Source organism: Cotesia glomerata, linkage group LG3, assembly GCF_020080835.1.
Source record: "Cotesia glomerata isolate CgM1 linkage group LG3, MPM_Cglom_v2.3, whole genome shotgun sequence".
NCBI classification, from domain to species: Eukaryota; Metazoa; Arthropoda; class Insecta; order Hymenoptera; family Braconidae; genus Cotesia; species Cotesia glomerata.
Window position 1 is genome coordinate 29,064,656 of NC_058160.1, and position 27,042 is coordinate 29,091,697.

The following is a 27,042-nucleotide window of genomic DNA, read 5'->3' on the forward strand; positions in this document are numbered from 1 at the left end:
CATGAATTAAATTAAATAAATAAAATTTAAGTATTGAAATAATTTTTAGAAACACAATTTACAAGTTTATGATAAAATTTAGGGACTTTAGTAATAAAGTAGCGCCACTAGTGGTTGGTAGCTTAAAAAACACAGAAACACAACCACAAATAATTCGCATGCGTTTCATCTTAAAAAAAAATCATCGGCCATATTGGTGTGTTGTATTGTTCGCTCAGTAATTTCTCAAGTTAAATAAGGTATTTTATAAATTAGAATAATGTTTAATGGTGAAGGGTATCTAAATAAAATAATAAATAAAACTGAATAAAAATACAAGTCATCAATTAAGGCCTTGGATTGATAATTAATGACAAACGCGTATGCTAAATGTTTGGTTAATATCGTCAGTCTTTGGTCAGTGAGAGCTATTATACTCAAAGTCCCGTTAAAAAAAACGTGTGTCGTAAATAAAGAAAAGACTGATCTATCTTCAATTGTAATAATAATTCCATTGTTTTATTTAATTATCTAAATTATTTAACTAATTGTTGCTGCTTCAATTGTGTTAAATAACAATTACAGTATTTGTTAAGTATTATTTTATTGCTACTTTGTCTACCGTCTGTTGGACACTATCCGCATTCCTTTATCTCGTTTTACGTTCACATGAATAGTTCACATTTTGTCTATCTATCTAATTAATTATTATTATTATTATTATAAGCATTTGTGTTAGTTTATACTCGTGTAAATTTTTTTTCTTCATTGTTTTCCAAGAATTTTTGTTTTCATGATTTTTCTAAACAGTTAAAAAAACTAAAAAATTTAATTCGACATTTAAACTTCATTACGTAGAACTTTTTTTTATTTGCTTCAATAACTTTCATTGCATCGTGTACTTGAGAACAAAAGTATATACATTCATTTTATTTTACATTATTTATATAATAAGTCGCACAATTTGTGAATTATCAATAAACGTGCCTTTAGAATTTTCCTGTTATTTTTTTGACTTGTTGATTCAATTGTACTTAATTTAAAAATTCTAAAAGTTTTATTTTTATCAACAGATAGTGCAGAATGACGGACTCCATGAAATTCGGTCCTGAGTGGTGAGTAAATTAAAATAAATAATAATTTTAATAAATAAAAAAATTAAAATTAAGTTAGCCGACATTTAAAAATTGAAAAGATTTTTTTTTATTGAAAAAATGACCACAAAAAAAAAGAAAAAAAATTGTCATTTGTTAAACTGTGAGTACTTGAAACTTGAAAAACTGTGAGTACAATTTTTAAAAAATAATTTTTTTGTTCTAATTTAATTGGAACAATTATCATAATAAAAAAAGAAATGAAAATTAAATTAGCCGACATTTAAAAATTATTATAATTTATTTTATTGAAAAATAATTTTTAATAAATTAAAACAAAAATTTTCACAAATAGAAAATTTTTAAAATTATACGTGGAATTTTTTAAAAATAGTTTTTTAGTTCTAATTTTTAATTAATAAAAAAAATAAAAAATTTTTTAGTGTCGGCTAACTTAATTTTCATAAAAAAGAGTACTGTTGGTATAAAACAACAATGCAAAATATTGTTGATTAAGAAATAAAAATAAATATAGTGTATAATAATATTTATGTTTACATAAACAATAAAATGAAATTTCTCAAGGTTGCGCAATCTAGCTGGAGACAGTTGCAATTCGGGAGGAAGCGGTGGAGGGACGGCAAACCTGATTACACCCCGGTATCAGTTAGCGGAGCATAGATACGGCCGGGAAGAGATGTTGGCTCTCTTCGACCGTAATTGCAAGCCACCGGAGAGTATAATCGGTCAGCAAATGTTCTACGTTGAAAAGACTCAACTACCACTTGCGTTTATACCAGAAACAGAAGATGAAACGGTAACTAATTAATTAATAAGATTTTTTTTTGTTTATACATCGAGCCACGATTCTCATCGGCGACGAGAACACGTGCTAGCTGTCTGTTAATTGTACAATATTATACAACAACTATTGGATGTGTTATTATAATCGCGTTGCGTTTTATAGTAGAAAGTGTGTCATAGATAGTTTTGATCTATAAATAATACTATTTTAGCACTCCTGTGCCAGACTTGTTAGCATTACTAATTTTATTGATACACATATATGTGTAAATATTGTTATTGTTTTGAATATGTGTGGATAGATAGATAGAAAATTTTATTTGACTCTGGAACGTAATCTCCCTCAGAGCCATCGATATTTAATGCATTGGTTTGCTTTTTTATAATGTAACTCAGTAAAAAAATTACTTAATTAATTAATTAGAGGTTTACAATCAAATTTAATTTTTAATTTTAATAAAATAGAGGTATTTTATTTAATACAAAAAAATGACATTAAAGTTACCAGTCACTTCACAATTTTTTAATTTTATTTAACAAAAAAATTTCTTCCAAAAAATGGTTTTTAAAAAATTGCATTTTTAATTTTTTAAAATTTCTACATGTCAATTTTTTTTGCCATAATTTATTTGTTATAAAATTCTTAAAATTACTAAATATATGCTAAATTAATTTTCATATTAAAGTTAGCAGTCACTTGATTATTTTTTTAGTTTTTTTTAACAAATAAATTTGTTCCAAAAAATTATTTTAAAAAAATTGCATTTTTTATTTTTTTAAAATTTCTACATGTCAATTTTTTTTGCTGAAGTTTATTAGTTACAAAAATTATCAATTATTTGCTAAATTAATTTTCATTACAAAGAAGTAAATTAAAGTCATAAGTCAACATAAAGAATAATATATGTAAGCGTAAGGCAACAAGATAATAAATGTACGATTATTTTTTTAAATTATTTCAGCGTTTACGAAGCAGTGGATTAAGTAACACTGCTGGAGGACGTGGACGTGGTGGAAGTGTCGATCGTGGACGTATTAGAACTGGACGTGGAGGAATGTATACGTCTCATTTTTCACGTGGTTTTGACGAATCCGGCGAGGGTGGGAGTAGACTCGACGCACAGTCTTATCCAGGAAGAAACCGTAATTTCGACAGGTCACAAAGTGAGCGGGGTTGGTCCGAGCGGAACGGTAATATTGACGCAAATGACTGGAACGGCTCGACCAGTCCCCGTAAGGAGCTTAGTCGTGGTCCCAGTGGGAGTTCTCTGATGGAAAGTAATTGGAGACGGCATCGGGGTGCTGGTGATGACGAGGACGGATGGAGATCTAACAGCACTCGCAGTGAAAAGTGGAGTAAGTTCATTTTTTAGATAATCTAATATATTTTTTAAATAAATAAATAAGTAAGTAAATTACATGGAAATTTGTTGGTGTTTTAGTACGGGGCAGTTGGCGCGATGGGGGTGGCTCGGACAGAGATAGATTGGATAGAGTGGATGCTGATGGGGATGATAATCGGATCAGTGGACGCTGGGAAGCTCGAACAAGTCATAGATCCTCTCATGACTCGGCTCATCATCATCATCATCCTCATCCTACCCGTACTGCTCGAACTTGGGATTCTAATCACCATGACAATCATGATAACTTACCAGAATGGTGATTATTATTTAAATATTATACATTAATTTATTTGAATTCGGGAAAAAATTTTAAAGTCATGAAAAAATCATATTATTTCATTAAAATTATTTTAAAATAAAAAAAAAAAATAATAATAATAATTATTATTATTATTATTATTAGTATTATTATTCGGAAACAATAATAATAATAATAATAATAATAATAATAATAATAATAATAGTAATAGTAATAGTAATAAAATGATGATGATGATGATGATGATGATGATGATAATGATGATCATGATGATGATGATGATGATGATAATAATAATAATAATAATGTTTTTTTTTGTAACATTATTTATTTTTGTAACATCACTTATCTTTCAGGAAAATTGTGGGAGTGATAAATTATTAGTATTATAATTTTTATTTTATAATAATTTTAATGAAACCATATGAATTTTTCATAACTTTAAAATTATTTCGGGGTCTATTTTTTTTTATTACTAATTTATTTATCCTTTCATAAAATATTTTGTAAGTTTATTATTAAATTAACTTAATTTCCCTGTGGCGTATTAATAACCATTACAATTTTTCTTTTTTTTTTTAATTAGGGTAACCGAGAATCCCGCAGAGAGTGGAGGAAGTTTTGATGCCTCGGGTGCCTTTCACGGTGGCATGTTTTCTGACGACGACGATGATGGTACAGGTGGTAATAACTCGAGTAATCGTACTCGACGTGTATCCGAAGGCACCAACAGTACAAACATTAAATCTAATAAATCGATGTCCTATAGCAATAATATCAATCAGAATGCTCATCGGCAAATGATTAATGATTCTGTAAGCCATACGGTATCCAGAGAGAGACCTAAATCTCTTCATCCCTTTGAAAAAGATAATTCTGGCGAACAAGGTCGCACTGACTCGCCTTCAAAACAATCGGTTGTATCCAGTAACAATACCAACAGTCCATTATCTAAATCTACAACAATGTCATCGTTAAATAATGCAGCTGGTAAAAAAGTGTCAAACGTCGCCATTAATCCAACGAAAATAGATTCTGAGTCGGAGAGAGTTCAGCTTCCACAACGCTCAAAGTCTTTCGTAGAATTACCGAGTAAAAATAATAGTAGCCGTAACAATAATCATCCTATTAATTCTCAGCAGACAAATCCAGTTTCTCGATCCAACAACGCCTCGATTCAAAAAAGTGATTTACTGCAAGAAAATATGAAAAATACTACCGTAACAATTGCTTCTACAAAAGCTACGATATCAACTTCTCAACGAGCTATGGCGCCGCAGAAAGTTGATGATGATTTGGAGAGATTTAAAGAAGAAGCTGACATGCAGAGTTTAGTGGCGAAGCTTATGGCTGATGAGGAGAGCCACCGCGAAGAAACGGGTCATGTGCTTCCATCGGTGGTAAATCACGTTCCACCGTTAGCCAATGCCACTTCACAGGAAAAATGGTACTACCGAGATCCTCAAGGAGAGGTCCAAGGACCATTTATTGCTAGTGAGATGGCTGAATGGTGTAAAGCTGGTTATTTTACGCCTAATTTATTGGTAAGAAGAACATGCGACGAGAGATACGCAACTCTCGGAGATCTCATGAAAATCTGTGGTAGAGTGCCATTCACACCGGGTCCACCGATCCCACCGTTGAAGCTATCGGAGCCGGTGTTACCGACCATACCACCTCCAGTACCCACAGGACTACCTGGCAGTGCCTTACCCAAACCAGGAATAGAAGACCCGCTGTTATTGCTACAGTATCAGCAATTGCAAATGATCCAAAATCAGCAATTACTGTTACGACAAATGAAAAATTCGGCAATTGCTAAACTTTCACAGTCTGATAGTTGGTCTAGTTTGTCTCCTATTGAGCAAAATCAATTAGTTATGCAATGTGTTATGCAAAATTCCGAGGTCAGAGATTTATCATTAGCGACAAATCCCTTTGTGACGCCACTTGCTGCTCCTCCACCCCCAGCAACCAATCCAGTTATGCAATTGTTCAATCAAATGCAACAGGCTAAGGTTCAAAGTGATACCGTCAGTCATTTACCGTCAAATCCTCATTCGGTACCACCACCAGTTCATAACCCAGCTTTGGATCCTATTCAACAGCTTATACAGCAGATGGGTGGTATTCAAAATTTACCTGGACCGCAACCTAGTATTAATCCCTCGCCGATGCAACAACAACAACAACAGCCACAACAACAACAATCGACTCCTGAAGAAGATCCTATTAAGTCATTATTACGGCAACTTCATATAAACGCCAATGGACATTCACAATCGCATCAAATGGATTCTATCTGGCCGCAACCACCTCCACAAATTAACCCTCAGTTCAATGCCCAAAATTGGTTGGCTCAGGTTAATTTCTTTTTATTATTTTTATTTTATTACTAGCAAAAAATTAAAATTTTGCTTTATTGAATAATTACTTTTGTTAAATTGCACTGTACTTTCTTAAATATTGACGTTTTTAAAGCTTTCTTAAATATTGACGATATAAGCTCATCCTGATGTTACACTCATCAAGAGCTTTCATTTGAGTACCCACATGCATTTTTGATATATTTTTCATATATTCATATATACAAATATATAAAATATATGAAAAATTGATGTGGGTACTCAAATGAAAGGTCTTGATGAGTGTAACATCGGGATGAGCTTATATATTTAGAAATGTCAATTATATATCTAGAGATAGAGAAAAACAAAATTTTTCTTATTTTCTTAACAATGTAGATGAATCGGTTAATTAATTGATCAATAATTTTTAACAATTCGTTTTCAGGTCGGACCATTGCCTGCAATGCCTCCAGGCCAAATGCCTAATTCATTGTGGGATTTACATACTAAAGACATTAAGACTGAACAACAGATATTAGTACGTATTTTTTAAAGATTAAAATTTAATATTTAAAGAAAAAAATAATTATTTTATTGATTGATTTTTTTTTTTTAAATAGGAAGAGCAAAATATTAGGATACAAGAACGAAAAGAAGAACTTCGTAAGCAAGAAGAATTGAAAAGGCAAGCTGAAGACGCGAGTAATAAACGAAAACTCGAAGAAGAACAAAATAAAAAATTAGCAGAAGCACAACGTAAAGAAGAGGAACGAAAACGAAAGGAAGAAGAAAAAAGACTAAAGATGGAAGAAAAGCGCAAGATTGAGGAGGAATTAAAAAAGAAAGAGGATAAAAAACGAAAGGAAGAAGAGAGAAAGCGGGAAGAAAAGCGCAAGCTGGATGAAGAAAATAATAAAAAGAAACAGGAAGAGGAGAAAAAGAAGCGAGAGGAAGCCAAAAGACAGGAAGAAAAGCTGAGAAAAGAAGAAGAAAAACGTAAGAAAGCTGAAGAGGAGCAGAAACGTCTCGAGGAAGAGAGACTTAAAAGAGAAGAAGAAGAAGAAGAAGCTCGTAAAAAAGCGGAGGCCGAAGAACAAGCAAGACGGAATGAGCAGCGGCGCCGTGAAGCTGAGGCTTTAAAGAAACTCCAAGAAAAAAGTAAAGCTCCATGGGCACAAGCTCCACACGCACCTCCTCCGACAACTCATGCTTCTCTGGCTGAGATTCAGCGGCTAGAGCGTGAAAAGAAAGCCGAGGAGTTACGTCTTCAACAATTAATGCAGCAACAACTGGCTCAGCAAAAAGCCCTTAAAGTCGCTGAAGAAGCGGCGGTTGTTGCGGAATCTAACAAACGACTAACTTTCAAGTGGGCTGAGAAAGCTGCTCCTACTATTAGTCAGCCGGTTAAAAGTTTGGCGCAAATTCAGCAAGAAGAGCAGGAACGAATTGTTAAAGTTAAACAGCAAGAAAAAGAACGCAGTGAAAAAACTAGCCAAAAAGAAGCTGCAGTTGTTATGCAAAATGCTGGTATCTGGGGCAGCGCATCCCAGTCTCTCAATTGGACTACCAATGTCAATTCAGTTGGTGATGCCTTTAAATTTAGCTCCAAAACTTGGACTGGCAGTGGTTTTTGGGATGAGCCTGTTACAGTTAAACCTGCTGCGTCTGTTAAACAGCCCGCTAAAAATTCAACGACTGTCAACAAGACTGCCAATCAAAATCAGCAGCAACAGTCGCATCAACAACAACAGCAACAGCATCAGCAACAACAACAGCAACAGCAGCAGCAACAGCAGCAGCAGCAGCAACAACAACAACAACAACAACAACAACAACAACAACAACAACAACAACAGCAACAGCAAAATAATAAAACAACTAAAAACAAAGCTAAGAAGGAAGAAGAGACTGTGAAAAAACTTTTCGAGAATAACACTGCCAAGACGGATGACTTTACTCAGTGGTGTAATCGTACATTGTCTGGACTTCAAGTGTCCGTGGATGGTAATTATTATTTTTATTTTTATATATTGCTAGCAACCTTGCAGTCACTATGTGGTTGACGTGACGTGAACTAAAAATAAAAAAAAATTTTGCTTCATTAAATAATGAATTTTGTTAAATTGCACTATACTTTCTTAAATATTGACGTTTTTGAAGATATAAGCTCATCTTAATGTTACACTCATCAACAGCTTTCATTTGAGTACCCACATGCATTTTTGATATATTTTTCATATATACATATATAATATATATTTTAAAAATATAAGCTCATTCCGATGTTACGCTCATCAGGAGCTCTCATTTGAGTACCCACATGCATTTTTGATATATTTTTCATATATAGATATATGTAATATATATAAATATATGAAAAATTGACGTGGGTACTCAAATGAAAGGTCTCGATGAACGTGACATCGGGATGAGCTTATATCTTTAAAAAATGTCAATAATTCACACGATATTTGTTTAATTGCACTGTACTTTCTTAACTATTGATATTTTTAAAGATATAAACTCATCCCGATGTTACACTCATCAAGAGCTTTCATTTGAGTACCCACATGCATTTTCATATATTTTTCATATATAAATATATAAAATATATGAAAAATTGATATGGGTACTCAAATGAAAGGTCTCGATGAGTGTAACATCGGGATGAGCTTATATCTTTACAAATGTCAATAGTTCACGAAATACAGGCTCATTTCTTAATTATCTATCTAGAGATAGAGTATTTTCAAATGCAGCCTAAATACTTATTATAATAAATTGACTATCGGTGAGAATGATATGAAACTTTGAAAAGGCACACATTCAAATCAAGACCGTTGCAATGATACTAAATTTACTAAAAAAAACGATTTTATCATATCACACTATCCTAGTAACAAAATTTTGCTTATTCTCTTAATAATATAGATTTTTATTAAAATAGGTTTAAAAATTATAAATATTTATTATTTATATTAAATATTTTATAATTTATAATTTTTTTTTTTTTAGTTCCTACGTTTGTTGGATTTTTAAGAGACATCGAATCAGCATACGAAGTTAAAGAGTACATTAAATTGTATTTGGGTGATAATAAACAGTGTACAGAATTTGCAAAACAATTTTTAGAAAAACGTAGTAAGTGGCGATCATCACAACGACCACAAACTGAAGCCGATGATCTTTGTAAGCCAGCTCCGGCTGTTAATCCAAATGCTCCTACTGAATTTCAAGAAGTTAAGGTAAATTTTACTTTTTTTTTTTAATTAAAAATTTAATTGTTTAACAAAAATATTTATTAAATATTTCATTTGCTTTTAGGGCAAATCAAAGAAACCGAAAAAAGGAAAAATGTTCAAAGTTGATAACAGAATCCTTGGCTTCAGTGTAACGGCTGCTACCGATCGTATTAATGTTGGGGACCGTGATTACGGAGAAGGCGTCTGAATCTTTTTACTTTGCTCTTAAACGTAAATAATAACAATAAAAATGAAAATCAATAACAAGACAAAAACAAAACGAGTAATTGAAACAATATTATTTATGAGGAGAGAAAGATTTGGAATTCACTAAATTTATCGAATTGAATTATAACAATTGGTTCGCTATTTATATATTTTTCATTATATATATCATCAGCAAGTGAATTCCCAAAATACTTGATTATAATTGTCACGGATCTTTAATAATATTACCAGAAATCGCAATAATTAAACACTGTGCGTTTAGCAATAATATTTATATTAAATATAAATATAAATATATTCTTACGTACGTTAAAAATTGTTGCGTGGTTTTAAATAAAGAGGAAGCATGATAATTGAATGAAATGTATGTAAATATAATTTAAGAATAAGGATCTTAAACAATAATAATAATAATAATATGGATATGTATTTCTCACTGTTAATGAAAAGAAAAAAAAAACGTTTCACAGTTTAAAGTTATATTAATCGTTCTTTTCTTTTTATTCACAATTGCCTATTATATTTTTTGGCCCGTTTATTATTGAATTAATTTTAAAATTAAACCAAGTTTATAATTTTAAATTGTTCACACAATTATTTATAAATACATATAAGTGAACGTAAGAATATTTTGTGACATTGTTATTAATTAAACAATGGACATCTTATTTCAGCAGGGACCCAACACAATTATTAATTCGGTAATTTGATAAATACAAAATTACAAAGCAAACAATTAATAAATTAGATATTATTATTTATACCTTTATTCTTTTCCCCTTAATATTATTCAGATATATTTTTATATTCTGACAATTTTTTTTAAGCATTTTAAAATAATTCGCTTCAGTTCAACTTTAATAAAAATGTAATTAAAATTTTTTTTACTAAAAAAAAATTATTAAGGATTTAATTAACTGGTTGATAAATTTTATTAAAATTTTTTCTACTTGTTTATTACTCTAAAAAATAAAAATAATATCTTAGTGCTCAAATAGTTCAGTAGTTAATTAAATCTCAATTATTAAAAATTATAAAAAATATTTTAACTGTCGTAAAATTTTTTTAAATGATTCTAAAATTTGTTTTTATTGCAGGGAAATTGAATGAAAGTTTTATTAATATTAATTAAAATAAATGTACAATAATTCAGCTGGTTGATATTCAGTATGACTACTATTGTATTAAAACGTACATTGATAAAAAATAAAAGTAATTATATTTTCAATTGATCGAATTATTTATTAATAAAATTTTTATTTCTTTACAATTTTGTTAACATTTTCGAGGCACATAGAGACGCATAAATTTTATTTTTTCAACATTTTATACTGCATGATATTCTTCACATTAATTATTATTCAATTATTAATTATTAAGATATTTATAAATCGTTATTACAAATTTTAATTATTCAAACTCATATTTTTAAGCTCAATTGTACGTACAAGCTTGATAAATTATTTAAATACAAAGTATTAATTTTAAAATGAATATAAATTATATACAAACATTATCAGTGATTATAATTACATCTTTGGTAAATAATTTAATATTAAAGTTGTGCTGAATTACAAAAAAAAAATGGAGAAAAAAATACATTTATTATAATTTTAATTATAATTATTAGAGTTAAGATATGCATTGTATATAAATTAAATTAATTAGTTTAATTAATTAGTCACTATTATACTGAATCAATTAATAATAATAATTATTGTATACATTTCTATTTCTCATTAATTTTTTCTGTAAATAAAATACGATCAGTATTAGATTAACAATTTATAATACTCGTAATATTCTCTTCAATACAAACTTTACCTATTAAAAATCGAAAATTTTGAATAATTTTACTAATAATTCAATCAGATAAATCTTTAAATAGACTCAAATATTGTCTTATTTTAACGTATAAAATTTGTCGCGTATTTAACAGTTGATATAAGCCATGAGAGCTACTCATCAGAAGTTCATTTATGGCATCATTAATAACTAACAATCGCAATAATTTTTGTAAAAACAAATATTACAATTCAATCGTCAAGTATATACATCATTACAAACGCTCGATCCGTTGATTTGCCTAAAAAAAAAAATTAACAATGTACAATTTCCTAAAATTTGCTAAATTAATGATTAATAATCATTAAGTATTTCTATTTTTTTTATTCTTCAAACTTGGCTCGGGTCGGTTGTAATCGGTCGCTATATCGATGTACTGAAAAATTAATAATGAAGATGAGTATAAAATAAAAAAATTAATTTATTTTTGTATAATTATTTACAAGTGAGGTCAAAACTATTTTTGGCCATATTTAAGTGAAAAATAAAAATTTTTTTATTTTTCTTTTTTTACGGCGCATTTATAATAATAATAATAATCTTTATTGATTAGCATCAAGCTATTTTTTTATACATTGAATCAATATTAATACATCTTTTTCAATTATAATTACGTATGAATAATTAGTCAGTATTTTTTTCTTTTATATATTCTTTCAAAACTCTTTTAAAGCTTATTAATCTATTTTCTTTCGTAATCGCTTCGGACAATTTATTATAGTAATCAAAACCATTATACACTATTTTTTTCCGCCGAATGAGTGCGGGTTGGCGCTATATTAATTGAACAGCCATATCTGGTATTATAACAATGCTTATTTTTTATTCTTACAATGTTTTTATATAAATAATTAGTTTTTTTTTATGATAAAAAATGTCGTGAAAGAAAAAAATAAAGATTTCGATAGTTTTTTTGCCTTCAAAAGTTGGAAAAAATTTCTATTTTATTTTATTTTTATATTTTTTTTTTTTTTAAAGTACATGAAAAAACAAACAATTAAAAAAAAAAATTAAATATCACAATTTTCTAAAAAATTTATAAATTTTTTTGAAAATTTGTTAAAATTGTGATAATTTATTTATTTATTTATTTATTCAAATGCCAATCAGCTTTATAAATTAGATTTACATCAATTAAATTTAGTTTTAGGTAATAAACTTTTTTTTTTTTTAATGTATTTAAAAAAAAAAAATATATCAGTAAAATCGAATAGAAATTTCGTTCAAATAATTAAAATTAAAATGCTGACCCCACTTGTAAATATTCACCTATTTTTTTTCTTACCTTTCTCGGTACGATGTATTCTAATATTTGCAACGCAATATAACATAATGAGACCATCAGTAAATACGGCAGTACTCCACTTGATAAATAATTAGCCAACTGTTCGCCAATAGTCTTTTTACTCTCCTGCTGAACTGAGTCGTAAATAATCTCTGTTCTCTTGGTAATATTGAACCAATTATAAATAGAAACAATTTTATCGTGTACTTGATAAGGGCAAATTATATTGCCAGTTCTGTAGTCACTGATAGCTTGTTCCAGAGCCTCCACAAGAGCGTCTACCTTTGGTTCGACTAGATAAATTAATTCTGGCGGTAATACTTCTGGTATTCCGCCGACTTTTGTTGATACAACTTGCAGCCTTTAATAAAATTTATTAAATTATTTCGTGATAGAAAATTTCTCAACAAAAAAAAAAAAAAAAAAATACTTACCCACACGAAGCAGCTTCAACGATTGCCATACAATAAGCCTCAGTAAGACTAGTATTTAAAAAAATATGCCCTTTATTTAAAACATGACGCACTTGAGAGTGTTCTAAGCTTCCTAACAAAGTAACTCGATGCTGCAATAAATTACGTTCTCTTATCTCTTCAATAAGCCAGCGTTTAGGACCATCACCGCCGATTAAAAATTGCACGTCTTGATGCCGCGAACAAATTCTAGGTATTATCTGTGCTAATAAATCAACACCTTTGCGATAAACCAGCCGAGATACCACGACTATTGTAACTATAAATAAAAAAATAAAATTAATCCATTAAATTACAAAGACTTGTTGGTAATTTTTATTGTTATTTACAAGAATGATGCAACTTACTGCAATTACTTTTCCTCTTGCTGATGTCTGGAGTAAAAAGTGCCGTGTCGACGGCATTTGGAATTACTGAGACCCTATCCTTGTGAACTTTGGCACGTAGGACAGTGTTCTCCTTTCCAGTGTGTGATACACAAATACAATGATTGCAGTCAGCTAGCGATATTTGAAGACATTTATTTGTCAATACCGCTGAAGTATCAGCAAAACCAAACAGGGAATGGTCCGTAAATACTGTCTACAAGTTGAAGAACCGCTTATTATTATTATTATTATTATTATTATTATTATTATTATTTACGATTTTTTCCGAAGATCGGTGTTTTTACTAATTAAAGAGTTCTATATTTCAAAGCCATTATCCGCGATCCAAATTGATGTTAGACTAATTTTAAATTTTACATTAAATTTTTATTTATTAAATTTATTTTCACCACTTTTATTGTTGGTATGAGCACTCAATACCATATTCGGATGTATATATCTAATAATTAAAAATTTTTTATTTTTAATTAAGATTAAGCAAAGAAGTTAATTTTTTACTCAGTGAAACTTTTTCGGTCACCGAAAAAATAATAACTCAGAAAATAAATTTAATAAATAAAAATTTAATGTAAAATTTAAAATTAGTCTAACATCAATTTGGATCGGGGATAATGGCTTTGAAATATAGAACTCTTTAATTATTATTATTATTATTATTTATTTGTTTATCAAGGCCATTGAGTCAAGACTCCTTGCGGCCCTCCAAAATAAATACCAAATTTTTATACAATAGAGTAAAACAATATTAAAATAAGACTGAAGTTAGCAGACACTTGACAATTTTTTAATTCTTTTTTAAAAATAAACTAGGCATAGAAAATTATTTATAAAAATCTCATTTATAATTTTTCGGAGCTTTTAAAGATGAAGTTTTTAAATAAAAGTTTCTTGCTATAATTTGTTTGTTAAAAGAATTCTAAAAATGATCAGATGTTTCTCAATTTCAGTATCATATATTAAACAATTATTAAATGACTTTAGCTATAAGGTTCCATCATAAATCCATATGATTGTCATTTTGTAATAATTTTTATTAATATTAAATACTTCTTTGTCTTGTAGAGTATATAATGCTATAAATGTTAAGACTATTTGTACATCTATTGTAAGGCCCTTAGGGAGCTTAGGCTTCAGGGTCTAAATTGTTAAATAAATAAATAAATAAATCCATTCATGATTATTGAATTAGTAAAATACACAAATAAAAATTATTAAAATAAATTTACTTACTTTTAAACCTAAAAGTCTTCCAATAAGCATTCCTTCGTGTGCTAAAGCTGAAAATGCTGAATGTCCGTGGACTATTTCAATTTGTTCTCTTATAAATATATATCTTATCAATGGAAGTGAGCATATCATTGTTGGAAGAACGCATTGATTATAAAATACTTTTATTGGCAAATAGTACACCTAGAAAAAACAATAAATTTTTTAATTTTAAGTATCATTAAAAAAAAAATTCTAAAAATTTATCATACTAAAATTAGCATGACGTTAAAGTTAGCAGTCATTTTGGCATTTTTTAATTTTATTTGGCAAAAAAATCTGCTCCAAAAAATTATTTTTAAAAAATTGCATTTTTTATTTTTCAAAATTTCTACATGTCAATTTTTTTTTGCCATAATTTATTTTTTATAAAATTCTTAAAAATATTGATTATATGCTGAATTAATTTCCATAAATTAGCAGACATTTGGCAATTTTTGATTTTTTAATTAATAAAAATTATAAATAAATTTTTTAAAAATTATAAATAAATTTTTTAAAAATTATAAATAAATTTTTTAAAAATTATAAATAAATTTTTTAAAAATTATAAATAAATTTTTTAAAAATTATAAATAAATTTTTTAAAAATTATAAATAAATTTTTTAAAAATTATAAATAAATTTTTTAAAAATTATAAATAAATTTTTTAAAAATTATAAATAAATTTTTTAAAAATTACAGTTGAAATTTTTAAAATTTTCTGCATGTCAAATTTTATTTTTAATAAAAAAATAATAAAAATTTTGATAAATACCTTGAGACCGTTGGTCATATAACGAATGCCAACTCTATCTCCATAGGAATGTGTCATCACCACAACTTTATGTCCACGACCAAGTAAACACTGTGATAAATTAAATATATGTTCCTCAACGCCTCCCATATTAGGGTAAAAAAAATCGGACACCATACTGAAAAAATATACACAGTAATTAATATATAAATTTTATAAATTATCACAATTTATTTAAATAATTTAAATTGAAAAAAATCTTTGATAGGTTAAGAATGAAAAATATAAATAAAAAACTTTAAATTTTACCAACACAAATTATTTACCATATTTTATGTTTCACTTGGTTCATTTTTATTAAAGTAATAATATATTTATCATTAAAATGAATAATTTTCAGTTAAATATATTCATTTTAATAACAGAGTTGTTGTTGTCACCGCGACTTAGATCACGCCATTTTTAAAATGAGATAAAATTAAATCGATCCTCTCTAATCTCTACTTTTTTTATTACATATATTAATATTAATATTATTAATAAAAAAAAAAAAAATAAACATTTTTAATTATATTAAAATATCTTTTATAAAATTTGTTGTGATTTTTATTTAAATAATTTTTTAAATCAAAATTGAAGTTATTTTATGTTGATAATCTGAAACGTCAAACGAGAATGAACAAGTGTAAGGTTAGTAAGTATTTATATTTATAAATTAATGAGACATATTTATTTTTCAGGTGTAAATTATAAAAAAATAAAAATCAGTGGTTAAAGTTTGAATTCTGACGCCATGATTAATATTTATCTATAAAAGCTATAGATTTGTAAATATCCAAAAGCGCATGAGCAATTATCAACATACACTACATACAGGTTTATTCCAAGTTATTCCAAGCGGATGATGCTCCAAAACGGAGTGGCAAGTTTGCCTCTCGAAGAAGTTATCTGAAATCTATTTTCATTTTGTGTTACTATTTTATTTAGGACCTAGTGAAGGTCTTACATTTAAGTGAACAAGACACCCAAGTTTTCTGGTGAAAACTTTTATCATCCAGCCTAGCGATTTTTATTCACTGCTTTTATGTAAATATTAAAAAAAAAAAAAAAAAAAACATTAATTGTCGAGATGTTTCAAATATGTGGGGAAGGAGTGATTTTGTTGAACAACAACTCCACCGCGTCGAGAATTTGCTCCATGTCCGACGAGGGACGTGTCATGAGTTCAGAAGCTCTCAAAGATGACGAGTTATTTGAGATCAGGATTGATAAAAAGGTATTTAATATTTTATTGAATATTTTTCTCTACAGCTGAATGAACCCTCTCTGTAATTAAGTAATTTAATTATAAATTATAAATTAGTTAGTAGTTAGTTGAATAAGAGTGAATAATCCACAATAATATTAATTGAATTTGATATGTCCTAGATACGATCTCGATACGGAAAGATTGAAATAGGAGTATGTACAAATGACCCGGAGACAATGAGGACAGTGGGTTGGACACCTAGTTTGCAAATCTGGATGATGACAAATGCTGGGATTATACACACGACTAATGATTTGAAGGAGCATCTTATTTCAGAACCTACTTACGGAAGTACACTTGATACTTTGGAAGAGGGACACACTCTTGGAGTAATGAGAACGTCTAATGTAAGTCCTATTAATTAACTAATCTATATTTTTAGTTAAATTTAGTGTCATTGCAAAGGTCTTAATTTGAATTTATGCATTTTCAAAATTAGATATCATTCTCACCGATAGTCAATTTATATAATGATAAGTATTTAGGCTGCATTTGAAAATACTCTATCTCTAGATACATAAGAAATGACCTTATATCTTGTGAGCTATTGAAATTTTTAAAGATATAAGCTCATCCCGATGTTACTCTCATCGAGACTTTTCATTTGAGTACCCACATCAATTTTTCATATATTTATATATATTACATATATGTAAATATGAAAAATATATCAAAATGCATGTGGGTACTCAAATGAAAGCTCTTGATGATTGTAACATCAGGATGAGCTTATGTATTTAAAAACGTCAATATTTACGAAAGTACAATGCAATTTAACAAATATTTCGTCAATTATTGATATTTTTAAAAATATAAGCTCATCTCGACATTACATTCATCGAGACCTTTCATTTGAGTACCCACATCAATTTTTCATATATTTTATATATTTATATATATGTATATATAAAAAATATGTCAAAATGCATGTGGGTACTCAAATGAAAGCTCTTGATGAGTGTAACATCAGGATGAGCTTATATCTTTAAAAATGTCAATATTTAAGAAAGTACAGTGCAATTTAACAAATACCTTGTAAATTATTGACATTTTTAAAGATATAACGACGTTCTAATTAGCAAATTGTCTAACTCCATTTTAGAAAATCTCCTATTTGTCCGAAAAAAACAATTAGTTCGAAATTTATTATCACTTTAAAAACCATTTAATATCATTAATATCTAATAGAGATATAATATTCAGGTTTGAATCATTGAAATAATTTATAATTGGATTATGGCTACATCAAAATGTTAAAAAATCACCCTCTAAAAAATAAGGAGTTAGACAAATTGCTAATTAGACCGTCGATAAGCTCATCCCGACATCACACTCATCGAGACCTTTCATTTGAGTACCCACATCAATTTTTCATATATTTATATATATTATATATATGTATATATGAAAATGCATGTGGGTACTCAAATAAAAGCTCTTGATGAGTGTAATATCGGGATGAGCTTATATCTTGAAAAACGTCAATATTTAAGAAAGTGCGGTGCAATTTAACAAAATTCATTATTCAATAAAGCAAAATCTTATTTATAGTTCACAAGTCGTAGCAGTCACATAGCTAGTACATACTTATTACTTAAAAGTAAAATAAAATTTTTTTTAGAGCGAGCTGATATTTTTTATCAACGGAGTATCTCAAGGACTAGCAGCAACAAATGTACCAACCCGTTTGTACACCGTAGTTGCAATGTTCTTCGACTTTGTCCAAGTAACTATAACAAACCCAAAGCCATTACTTTTAACAAATGAGCCGAAAGACGAGATGGAGATCAACAATGATTTTTCAATGGGCGAAGGAACGTCTACGAGTATGGTCGCTAATTTAAATGTCAATCTTAATGTCAATATGAACGTAAATTTACCGAAAAATCCGAGCCCAGCTGCCATCCGTGAGGACCGTCTGAGATTTCACGAGCGCGTTGGATCTTTGGTAAAATTATCAAACAACGCTCGGACCGCTGAAAGACGCAGGCCATTAGATGAGTTCAACAACGGAGTGGTGATGACTCACAGGCCGCTGAGAGACAATGAGCTGTTTGAAATCCGTATTGACAGATTGGTGGACAAGTGGTCGGGCAGCATTGAAGTCGGCGTAACCACCCACAGTCCAACGGGGCTTAAATTTCCAGCGACCATGACGAATATGCGGTCGGGCACTACGATGATGTCCGGCTGCGGGATTCTAACCAACGGAAAGGGAATTCAAAGAGAGTACGGAGATATTAATTTAGATGAGCTACGAGAAGGCGACAGAGTTGGAATGATTAGAAGGTGCAATGGTAATTTACATTATTTAATAAATGGTCTGGACCAAGGTGTAGCTGCTAAAGTACCCCCTGGGATCTGGGGAGTCGTCGAGCTTTACGGGATGACTGTAAAAGTAACAATTGTTGATCGGGACGAGCGCGAAGAACAAAATCTTGTTACTCGGAGGAATAATTTACATTTGCAGGGATTAACAGAAGTTGAAGAAGAGGAGACTCTTGACCGGTTGACCTTTCATCCGTGCTGTGGCACTCACGCGGATGTAATAAACAATGGGCGTACTGCACACCGGCCTAATGCTATGGACGACTTCAATAATGGTGTGGTACTTACAATGAGACCATTGAGACCGAACGAATTGTTTGAAGTGAGGCTGGATAAAATAGTTACCAAGTGGGCGGGCTCTATTGAGATTGGTGTGACCACACACTCACCGACTGAACTTGAATTTCCGTTTACGATGACCAATGTACGCTCTGGCACGTGGATCATGACTGGCAATGGAGTTATGCACAACGGAACGTCTATTATTGATCAGTATGGCCAGAATCTTGATCGCCTCCAAGTTGGTGATCGTGTTGGAGTCATGAGAAAGGACACTGGGACGCTGCATTTTTTTGTTAATGGCACGGACCAGGGGGCTGCTGCTGTTGGTGTCCCGGAAAGAGTCTACGGGGTTATTGATTTGTATGGCCAAGCTACTCAGGCTACTATTGTTGATAACACTGATTTTTACAGTCCTACTACTAATAATTCTAGTTTTAGCAACACGACTTTGTATAGGTGAGAGTTTATGATTTACTTTTTTTTTTAGGTAATTTAATTGGTTGAGCCTTGGCTAATTTAGTTTTTTTTTTTTTAAAGCGATTTACGATTTCATCATGTACATGGCAAGCACGCGAGGATTTCAAATAATGGACTGACAGCCTCGAGAATACGAGCTTTGGGGGAATTTAATGAGGCTATCGTGATCGCTAATCGACCTTTACGTGATGGAGAACTTTTTGAAGTTTCTATTGACAAAATGGTTGGACGGTGGTCTGGTGCTATCGAAGCTGGTAATTAAAATATCGTTTTTTATACAGAAAAAAAAAATTAATTTGATTCAAAACGAAAAATTCTTTAATCAAGTAAAATTTACTTAAAACAAGAAAAATTTTTTAGTTTAAACATTTTTCTGGCAATTAAATAAAATTATAAAGTTATGCAAATAAAACACCACAATAATAATTTTAATTTTTTTTTTTTTTTTGATTCTGCTTGTTGGAAAAGTTTGAAAAAATTTTGGCTTTCATGTTTTTGGATAAAATTTATATTTTATCTTTTTTTGATATATTTTTTTTTTTTGAAAAGTACATAAAAAAACGAACAATTAAAAAGAAAAGTTGAATATCACAATTTTCTAAAAAATTGATAAATTTGTTTGAAAATTTGTTAAAGTTGTGATAATCAACCTTTTTTTTTTTTTAATTGTTCATTTTTTTACGTATTTCTCAAAAAAAATATATCAATAAAATCAAATAGAAATTTCGTTCAAAAAAATGAAAATTAAAATGGTTGACCCCACTTGTAAATATTTACCAAATAATTTTTGGAGTTACATTTTTTTGAATCAAGACAAAAAATTCTTGAATCAAGTAAAATTTGGTTATTATTTACAAGTGGGATCTCTATTTTTGGCCATATATAAGTGAAAAATTAACATTTTTTAATTTTTTTGATTCTGCTTGTTTTTACGGCGCATTTATGATAAAAAATGTTGTGAAAAAAAAAATAAAGATTTCGATAGCTTTTTTATTTTCAAAAATTATAAAAAATTTTAGCTTTCATGTTTTTTGGATAAAATTTCTACTTTATCTTTTTTTGATATTTTTGTTATATATTTTTTAAAAAATACATAAAAAAACGAATAATTAAAAAAAAAAAATTTGAATATCAAAATTTTCTAAAAAATTTTTTTTAAAGTTTTTAAAATTTGTTAAAATTGTGACAAACTTTTTTTTTTTTAATTGTTCATTTTTTCATGTATTTAAAAAAAAATATATCAATAAAATCAAGTAGAAATTTCGTTCAAAAATTGAAAATTAAACTTGTAAATATTTACCAAATAATTTTTGAAGAATTTCATTTTTTTTTTTAATTAAAACAAAAAATTCTTGAATCAAGTAAAATTTATTTAAAACAAAAAAAATCAAGCTTTTTTTTGTGTAAGGTTTTAAATTAACATTAACCATTTAATAATTCAATAATTAATCACTAAAACAGGCGTGACAGCAATAAGACCAGACGAATTAGAATTCCCATCAACAATGACCGACATAGACCACGACACATGGATGTTATCAGGCTCAACAGTGATGCGAGACGGCGTGACTCTTCGCCACCATTATTCCTGCGATCTAGATAAGCTCGTCGAAGGAAATAGGATCGGTATGATGCGATGTGCAGACTCAAGCCTCCACTATTACCTCGACGGAGTCGACCAAGGTACTGCGTGCAGTGGTCTTCCGCCTCACGTCTACCCAGTGATTGATTTGTATGCGCAGTGCGCTCAGGTATGAGCTTCCGGCTCCAAAAATTATTTAACCACCTATCAACAACACTTTCAAAGATCAATGACCGTTTTTAAAAAAATTATTCCATCACAGGTCACCATTGTTCAGCCGGAGCGACGGGATACGATAACCCAGCAGTACTTGCCGTCGGAGAACAGTATCAGTCAGCAACCGACCTCGGTGATACAACCGCAAGCTCCCATGGAGATCACTCACAAGTTCCACGAGTCAGTGGGGCTCAATATTCAACTGAACACAGATCGAGTTATCGCTGCGCGTTGTCGCGAGTACAATAATGCCGTTTTATTGAGTGAGAGTGGCCTCGAAAACAATGAACTGTTTGAAATAGCCATTCAAGAAGTAGCTTGCGAATGGAGTGGCTCGCTAAAAATAGGAGTTGTAGAAAATCCAAATGGAAATTGGCTGACCTCGATGGACTTAGTTCCAGGAATGACTTCAATTCCAATAGACGCTTGGTACCTAACCGGGAATGAAGTCAGGTACAAGGGCAATGTTCTCAGCTCTAATTACTGTCCCAGTTTGGACTGGCTAAGAGTCGGTGATAAAGTAGGTGTAAAAAGGAGCCACGAGGGCAATTTAAAATTTTACATCAACGGAGAAGACATGGGAGTTGCTGCAGTTAATGTTCCTGAGATGGTTTGGGTGGTAGTTGAACTATTTGGAAGCACAGTAGCTGTTAGTATCACCAGCAGCAAGCAGCAGCTTCCAGCAATTTCTCCTAATGCCAGTTTAAGACTGCAAGACTCGCTGGAACTTCTGCTGGACCCAATACCACTAACTATGAGAAACGACGGAGGAATGGACACGTCAATCGACGCTTCAGAAGCTAAACTCCAGGAAATTATTCTAACTCCTACCCAACCGATTGTCACCTCTACCGGTGAGACGGACTGGTGTTACGAATTTCACGAGAATCATGGAAGAAATGTTGAACTAGAAGGTCAAACTGTAGCTCGTAGAGTCGCTAGTTACAATCAAGGCGTTGTGATGACCAACCGGCCGTTAATAAAGGGGAAAATATTTCAAGTGGAAATTGAGAAAGTTAACGACCGTTGGGTGTCTGGGATTCTATGTGGCGTAACTTGTATCTCGCCTGAGAAAGCTTCGTTTCCTTTGACGGCTTTGGGGTTCAAAAAATACTCGTGGATTATTTGCAGTGACTGGATGTCTCACAACGGCACTAAAGTTAAGACTCGCTACGGTGGAAATTTGGAAAGTGTTCAAGCTGGCTCGACTGTAGGCTTGCTAATTGATGAAGATTCAAGATTGCATCTTTATGTTAATGGATCTGATCAAGGAGTAGCAGCTACTGATCTTCCGCCGTATGTTTACGGAGTTATTGATCTTTATGGCCAGGTTGAACAAGTTTCGATAATTGGTCCTGTTGCTGAAGCTGTTCTTACTAACAACGACGCTATTAATTTGGCGATTGCCAATAATGTTGAGCGTGTTAGTGATGAAATTGAGGACGTTGAAAATTCCAGAGAAAAAGCTGACCTAGAGTGTCATGAGAAGGAAAATGTCCTTGAAATTCCGTCCAGTCTACCTTTAAATATTCAGGTTGTTCAAGATGAATTGACCAACTTCAACGCCATACAGACAACTTCATCCCGGGGGAATTTGTTAGAAAATGCTACTGCTAATATAGCCGCCCCTTCAACTGCATCAATTGATAATATTGCGCATTTTAATAATGATCTACCTGGCAAGTCGATGACCAGCAGCTGTAATTCTGACAGCAATAATTCAACAAGTGAATTGGAAATTACTAATGAACCATCACTTGTTAATACTGCTGCTGCTGGTGCTGCTGTTGCTGGTCTAGAGTGTTTTAAATTTAAAAATAATATTAATCATCCAGATGATTCGTATGACAATAATACTATGTCTAACAACGATTTGGATAATGATAATGATAATCAAGATGAACAAGTTTCTAATGGCATGATGATGAGCGGCTTGAGAAATAATGACTGTACAAATGTAGAGATAAACAATGCAACGAATATAAATATTAAAAATGGTTCAGCTGCTACGTCTAGCAATATGTCTAGCTTAAATACTGCTATTAATTCTATGAATGCCAACAATGCAATTAATGAAAGTATCGCGTCTAACGGCCAATTAAATAATATTCCTGGTTTTCATCAAAATTCTAATAATTTAAATGTCAATGTTAATCTTAATAATATTAATCAGGATAACAATTCTCAATGCAATCTTATGAGTAATTTAGCTGCTACGTCGTTCAATACATCTATTACTTTGCAGTCTCAAGAATCCCAATCGATCAATCGTCAGCAGCATCAGAGTAAACAAAATTCCAATAGTGCCATACTACCCAATCAAAATCAAATTTCAAGTCATAATTCGCAACAATCTACGTTAAGTTCTACGAGGACATCGTCTTCACCACCTACGCCGTTGAACTCGACTATTATTTTATCACCCTCGAAAAAATGTGAATATTTAAAAGCTTGTAAGAGATTGAAGAAGTCGCTTGTTCTGCCAGATGAATTTTTTTCGCTTGATGAAATTACTTGTTATTGCAATTCGTGTTATAAAGTAGACAGTGATGGAGCTATTTGTAAAAAAGGAGATCCTCCGGCAGAATTTGCGGTTCCTATTGGGTGGGTTAGGTTCCCTCTTAAGCAGACAATCAATGCTAATCAAATTCCTCAGAGTACTACTGATAAGTGGCATGTTGCTTACTACGGAACACGTTTGGACTCAATAAGGTGAAAATTATATTATATTATTTTTTCTGCTTATTAATCTATGTGATTAAGAGAATATTTAGGATGTATTCGAAAATGCTCTATCTCTCGATACATAATTAAGAAATGGACTTGTATCTTGTCAACTATTGACATTTTTAAAGATATAAGCTCATCTCGATGTTACACTCATCAAGACCTTTCATTTGAGTACCTACATCAATTTTTCATATATTTATATATATTATATATATATATATGTATACATGAAAAATATATCAAAATGCATGTGGGTACTTAAATGAAAGCTCTTGATGAGTATAACATCGGAATGAGCTTGTATCTTTAAAAATGTCAATAGTTCTAAGATATTTGTTAATACACTGTACCTTTTTAACTATTGACATTTTTTAAGATATAAGTTCATCTCGATGTTACACTCATCAAGACCTTTCATTTGAGTACCCACATCAATTTTTCATATATTTCATATATTTTATATATAATATATATATGTATATATGAAAAATATATCAAAATGCATGTGGGTACTCAAATGAAAGGTCTTGATGAGTATAACATCGGAATGAGCTTATATCTTTAAAAATGTCAATAGTTAAAAAAGTACAGTGTAATTTAACAAAAGTCATTATTTAATAAAGCGAAATTTAGTGGCCAGTGTATATTTATATGATAAAACGGGGTTTTATGGGTAAATTTGATATCTTTGGAAAGATCGAGACCTGAAGTTGTGCCTTTTCAATGTTTCATATGCTTTTCTAAAATAGTTTATTTATTATGATAAGTTTTCGAAGTAGTTATAAATAGATTCGAATTTAGCGATAAACAAAATTTGTTTATTTATTTATTTTGTTTTGTACAAGTCAATGTGGTAATATGTCAAAAATTAATTTATATAATTAAGAGACTGAGAAAAATTTAGTAACGGGTATATCTTTATCGTAAATTGGGTTTGATATTTTTTAGCGGTAGTTATTTATGATTTAAATTGAGAGAGAAAGGAAAATTTTGTGACGAGCATATTATTATTTTTAAAGAAATTTTTATAGTTTAATTTGGTATCATGAGAAAGGTCCTGATGAGAATTAGTGCCTTTTGGTTTTATATATTTTTTAGTCAATTTTTTATGTTAAGTTTTTGGAGGAGTTATTAATAGTTTTTTGGTTCTGTAAATTTTTACGGTCACATTTGTCCATTAAATTATTTTTAATTGATCCTGTGACAGCACTAGTATTTTTTAAATTTATTTAAAAAGTCCCCAAACTATTAGTGTGATTATAAAAAAATCATTGATCCAAAATTATAACAAACTCCCTGCTGATATGAAAACTATAGACTGTAGTAAAAAATTGTTAAAAAAAAAGTCAAGTTACTGGATAAGAAACCTTAATGGTTTACATGCTGAAAAAATGTAATGGAAAATGCGAGTATTTGATTGGATATTTCTTTTTCTGATAATTATTTATAATTTCGTATTTCTTTCTCTATAAATTTATTACTTTTTGTACTTATTATCTCTTTGCAATGTATTATCGACAAATATTTTGTAAAAAGTATATGTATTATAAAATTGTTATTTTTGTACTGGTTCTATACACAGGTGTCTTTACACCTCGATAGAATTCCTTACCAGATAAATAAATAAATTTTCTTATTCATAATTCATAAATCTCGGCAGTCGCATAGTGACTGCAGGTTGCTAGTTTATTTACTATATTATTTTTTTTCTAATTATTTAAGATGGATTCTCGATCGCGGAGAGTTATTACCCATGGAACAATTGGATACCAGTAATTTAACAACAATTATCGATAGTGAAGATCAAAATCCACAGGTTGTATTCTCGCCGAATATCAAATACGTGGCTTCTGAAGGCATTAAAAAATATCCGTAAGTTTTAAATTATTTTTTTTTAAGCCTTTTTTATAATGAAGATTTTTATAATTAAAAATGTTTTATTTTATTTTAGGTACATTGACACTCAATCAAATAAAAAATTAAATGCTTCAACGGCGTTTCAATTACTAGTGAGACCTGGATCTTACACGATGGGTTCAGACAAACAGCACGGAGCAGACGGAGTTGAACCTATGGAATGGGCTACTAAAGAAGCTGGTGCCACAGTTATCATAGCTCTTCTTATTAATCTCGATGAGTTTTAATCTATAATACCAATAACTATCTAACTTATTGAGATGATCTAAATTAAAAATCTCTTGATCTTTAATTATCGCTGGTAAAGTTAATCATCGACACGATTAATTGTCACTATTTTTACACGGCAATTAATAAAAAAAAAATTTGCTTTATTTTGGTTTCATAAAAGATGATTATGAACATACACATACACTCAATTGTAAAGTTAAATTTAAATATATAACCTTGGATAAGACAACAATGCAATTTTGAAAACACATCTGTGATTATTTTGCTAAAAAATTATCACTAAAAGTAGGAACATGAACAAAAAAAAATAGCAAAGTAAATATTTGTATTTCTTTGAAAAAGAAATTTTATTTATCTTAATAATCCAAAATATATAATATGTACATACATATAAGTATACTTTTGAAAAAAAAAATTAATATAAAAAATCGGTCGATTATTAACTTTGTACGTATTTTTCTGTGATACTTTTTATTACAGCGCGGATAAATAATTTAATTATAAAAATAAAAAATAAAACAAACGCATTTGCCAAGCGTACTGTGGTCCATTTATACGATATAAAATTTTTATTTATCATCGTATTAATTATTAATCTATTTTATTTATACTTTG

General features: G+C 29.9%; 3 protein-coding genes across 10 annotated transcripts; 2 read left to right on the forward strand and 1 right to left on the reverse strand.

Annotated features, from left to right (window-relative positions):
- Positions 1-100: 100 nt before the first annotated feature.
- LOC123261617 (GIGYF family protein Gyf-like) lies at positions 101-9,384 on the forward strand. Of its 4 annotated transcripts, XM_044723314.1 has the most exons (11): positions 101-239; positions 1,053-1,094; positions 1,659-1,890; positions 2,840-3,233; positions 3,320-3,539; positions 4,129-5,905; positions 6,336-6,428; positions 6,511-7,629; positions 7,693-7,894; positions 8,906-9,135; positions 9,215-9,384. In XM_044723314.1, exons 2-11 carry the CDS (start codon positions 1,063-1,065, stop codon positions 9,338-9,340), a joined length of 4,425 nt encoding a protein of 1,474 aa, XP_044579249.1. In that variant the 5' UTR covers positions 101-239; positions 1,053-1,062; the 3' UTR covers positions 9,341-9,384. The 4 variants fall into 4 exon arrangements, with proteins under 4 accessions (XP_044579249.1, XP_044579246.1, XP_044579247.1 ...); XM_044723311.1 differs by having other exon boundaries at positions 6,511-7,894; XM_044723312.1 differs by lacking the exon at positions 101-239 and adding an exon at positions 293-478 and having other exon boundaries at positions 6,511-7,894.
- Positions 9,385-11,137: 1,753 nt separating this feature from the next.
- On the reverse strand, positions 11,138-15,830 carry LOC123261225 (phosphatidylinositol N-acetylglucosaminyltransferase subunit A). 2 transcript variants are annotated; one of them, XM_044722771.1, is made up of 7 exons: positions 15,682-15,830; positions 15,377-15,533; positions 14,583-14,762; positions 13,311-13,545; positions 12,925-13,222; positions 12,491-12,851; positions 11,138-11,581 (listed from the first exon to the last, which is right to left on the reverse strand). In XM_044722771.1, exons 1-7 carry the CDS (start codon positions 15,705-15,707, stop codon positions 11,510-11,512), a joined length of 1,329 nt encoding a protein of 442 aa, XP_044578706.1. In that variant the 5' UTR covers positions 15,708-15,830; the 3' UTR covers positions 11,138-11,509. The 2 variants fall into 2 exon arrangements, with proteins under 2 accessions (XP_044578706.1, XP_044578707.1); XM_044722772.1 differs by having other exon boundaries at positions 15,665-15,702.
- Positions 15,831-15,961: 131 nt separating this feature from the next.
- Positions 15,962-27,042, forward strand: LOC123260490 (neuralized-like protein 4). 4 transcript variants are annotated; one of them, XM_044721606.1, is made up of 10 exons: positions 15,968-16,040; positions 16,096-16,631; positions 16,784-17,011; positions 18,286-19,730; positions 19,812-20,005; positions 21,213-21,502; positions 21,596-23,455; positions 23,555-24,261; positions 26,002-26,151; positions 26,231-27,042. In XM_044721606.1, the coding sequence occupies exons 2-10, from the start codon at positions 16,485-16,487 to the stop codon at positions 26,421-26,423; spliced, it is 5,214 nt and encodes a 1,737-aa protein (XP_044577541.1). In that variant the 5' UTR covers positions 15,968-16,040; positions 16,096-16,484; the 3' UTR covers positions 26,424-27,042. The 4 variants fall into 4 exon arrangements, with proteins under 4 accessions (XP_044577538.1, XP_044577539.1, XP_044577541.1 ...); XM_044721605.1 differs by having other exon boundaries at positions 16,096-16,441; positions 16,507-16,631; positions 21,596-24,261; XM_044721603.1 differs by having other exon boundaries at positions 15,962-16,040; positions 21,596-24,261.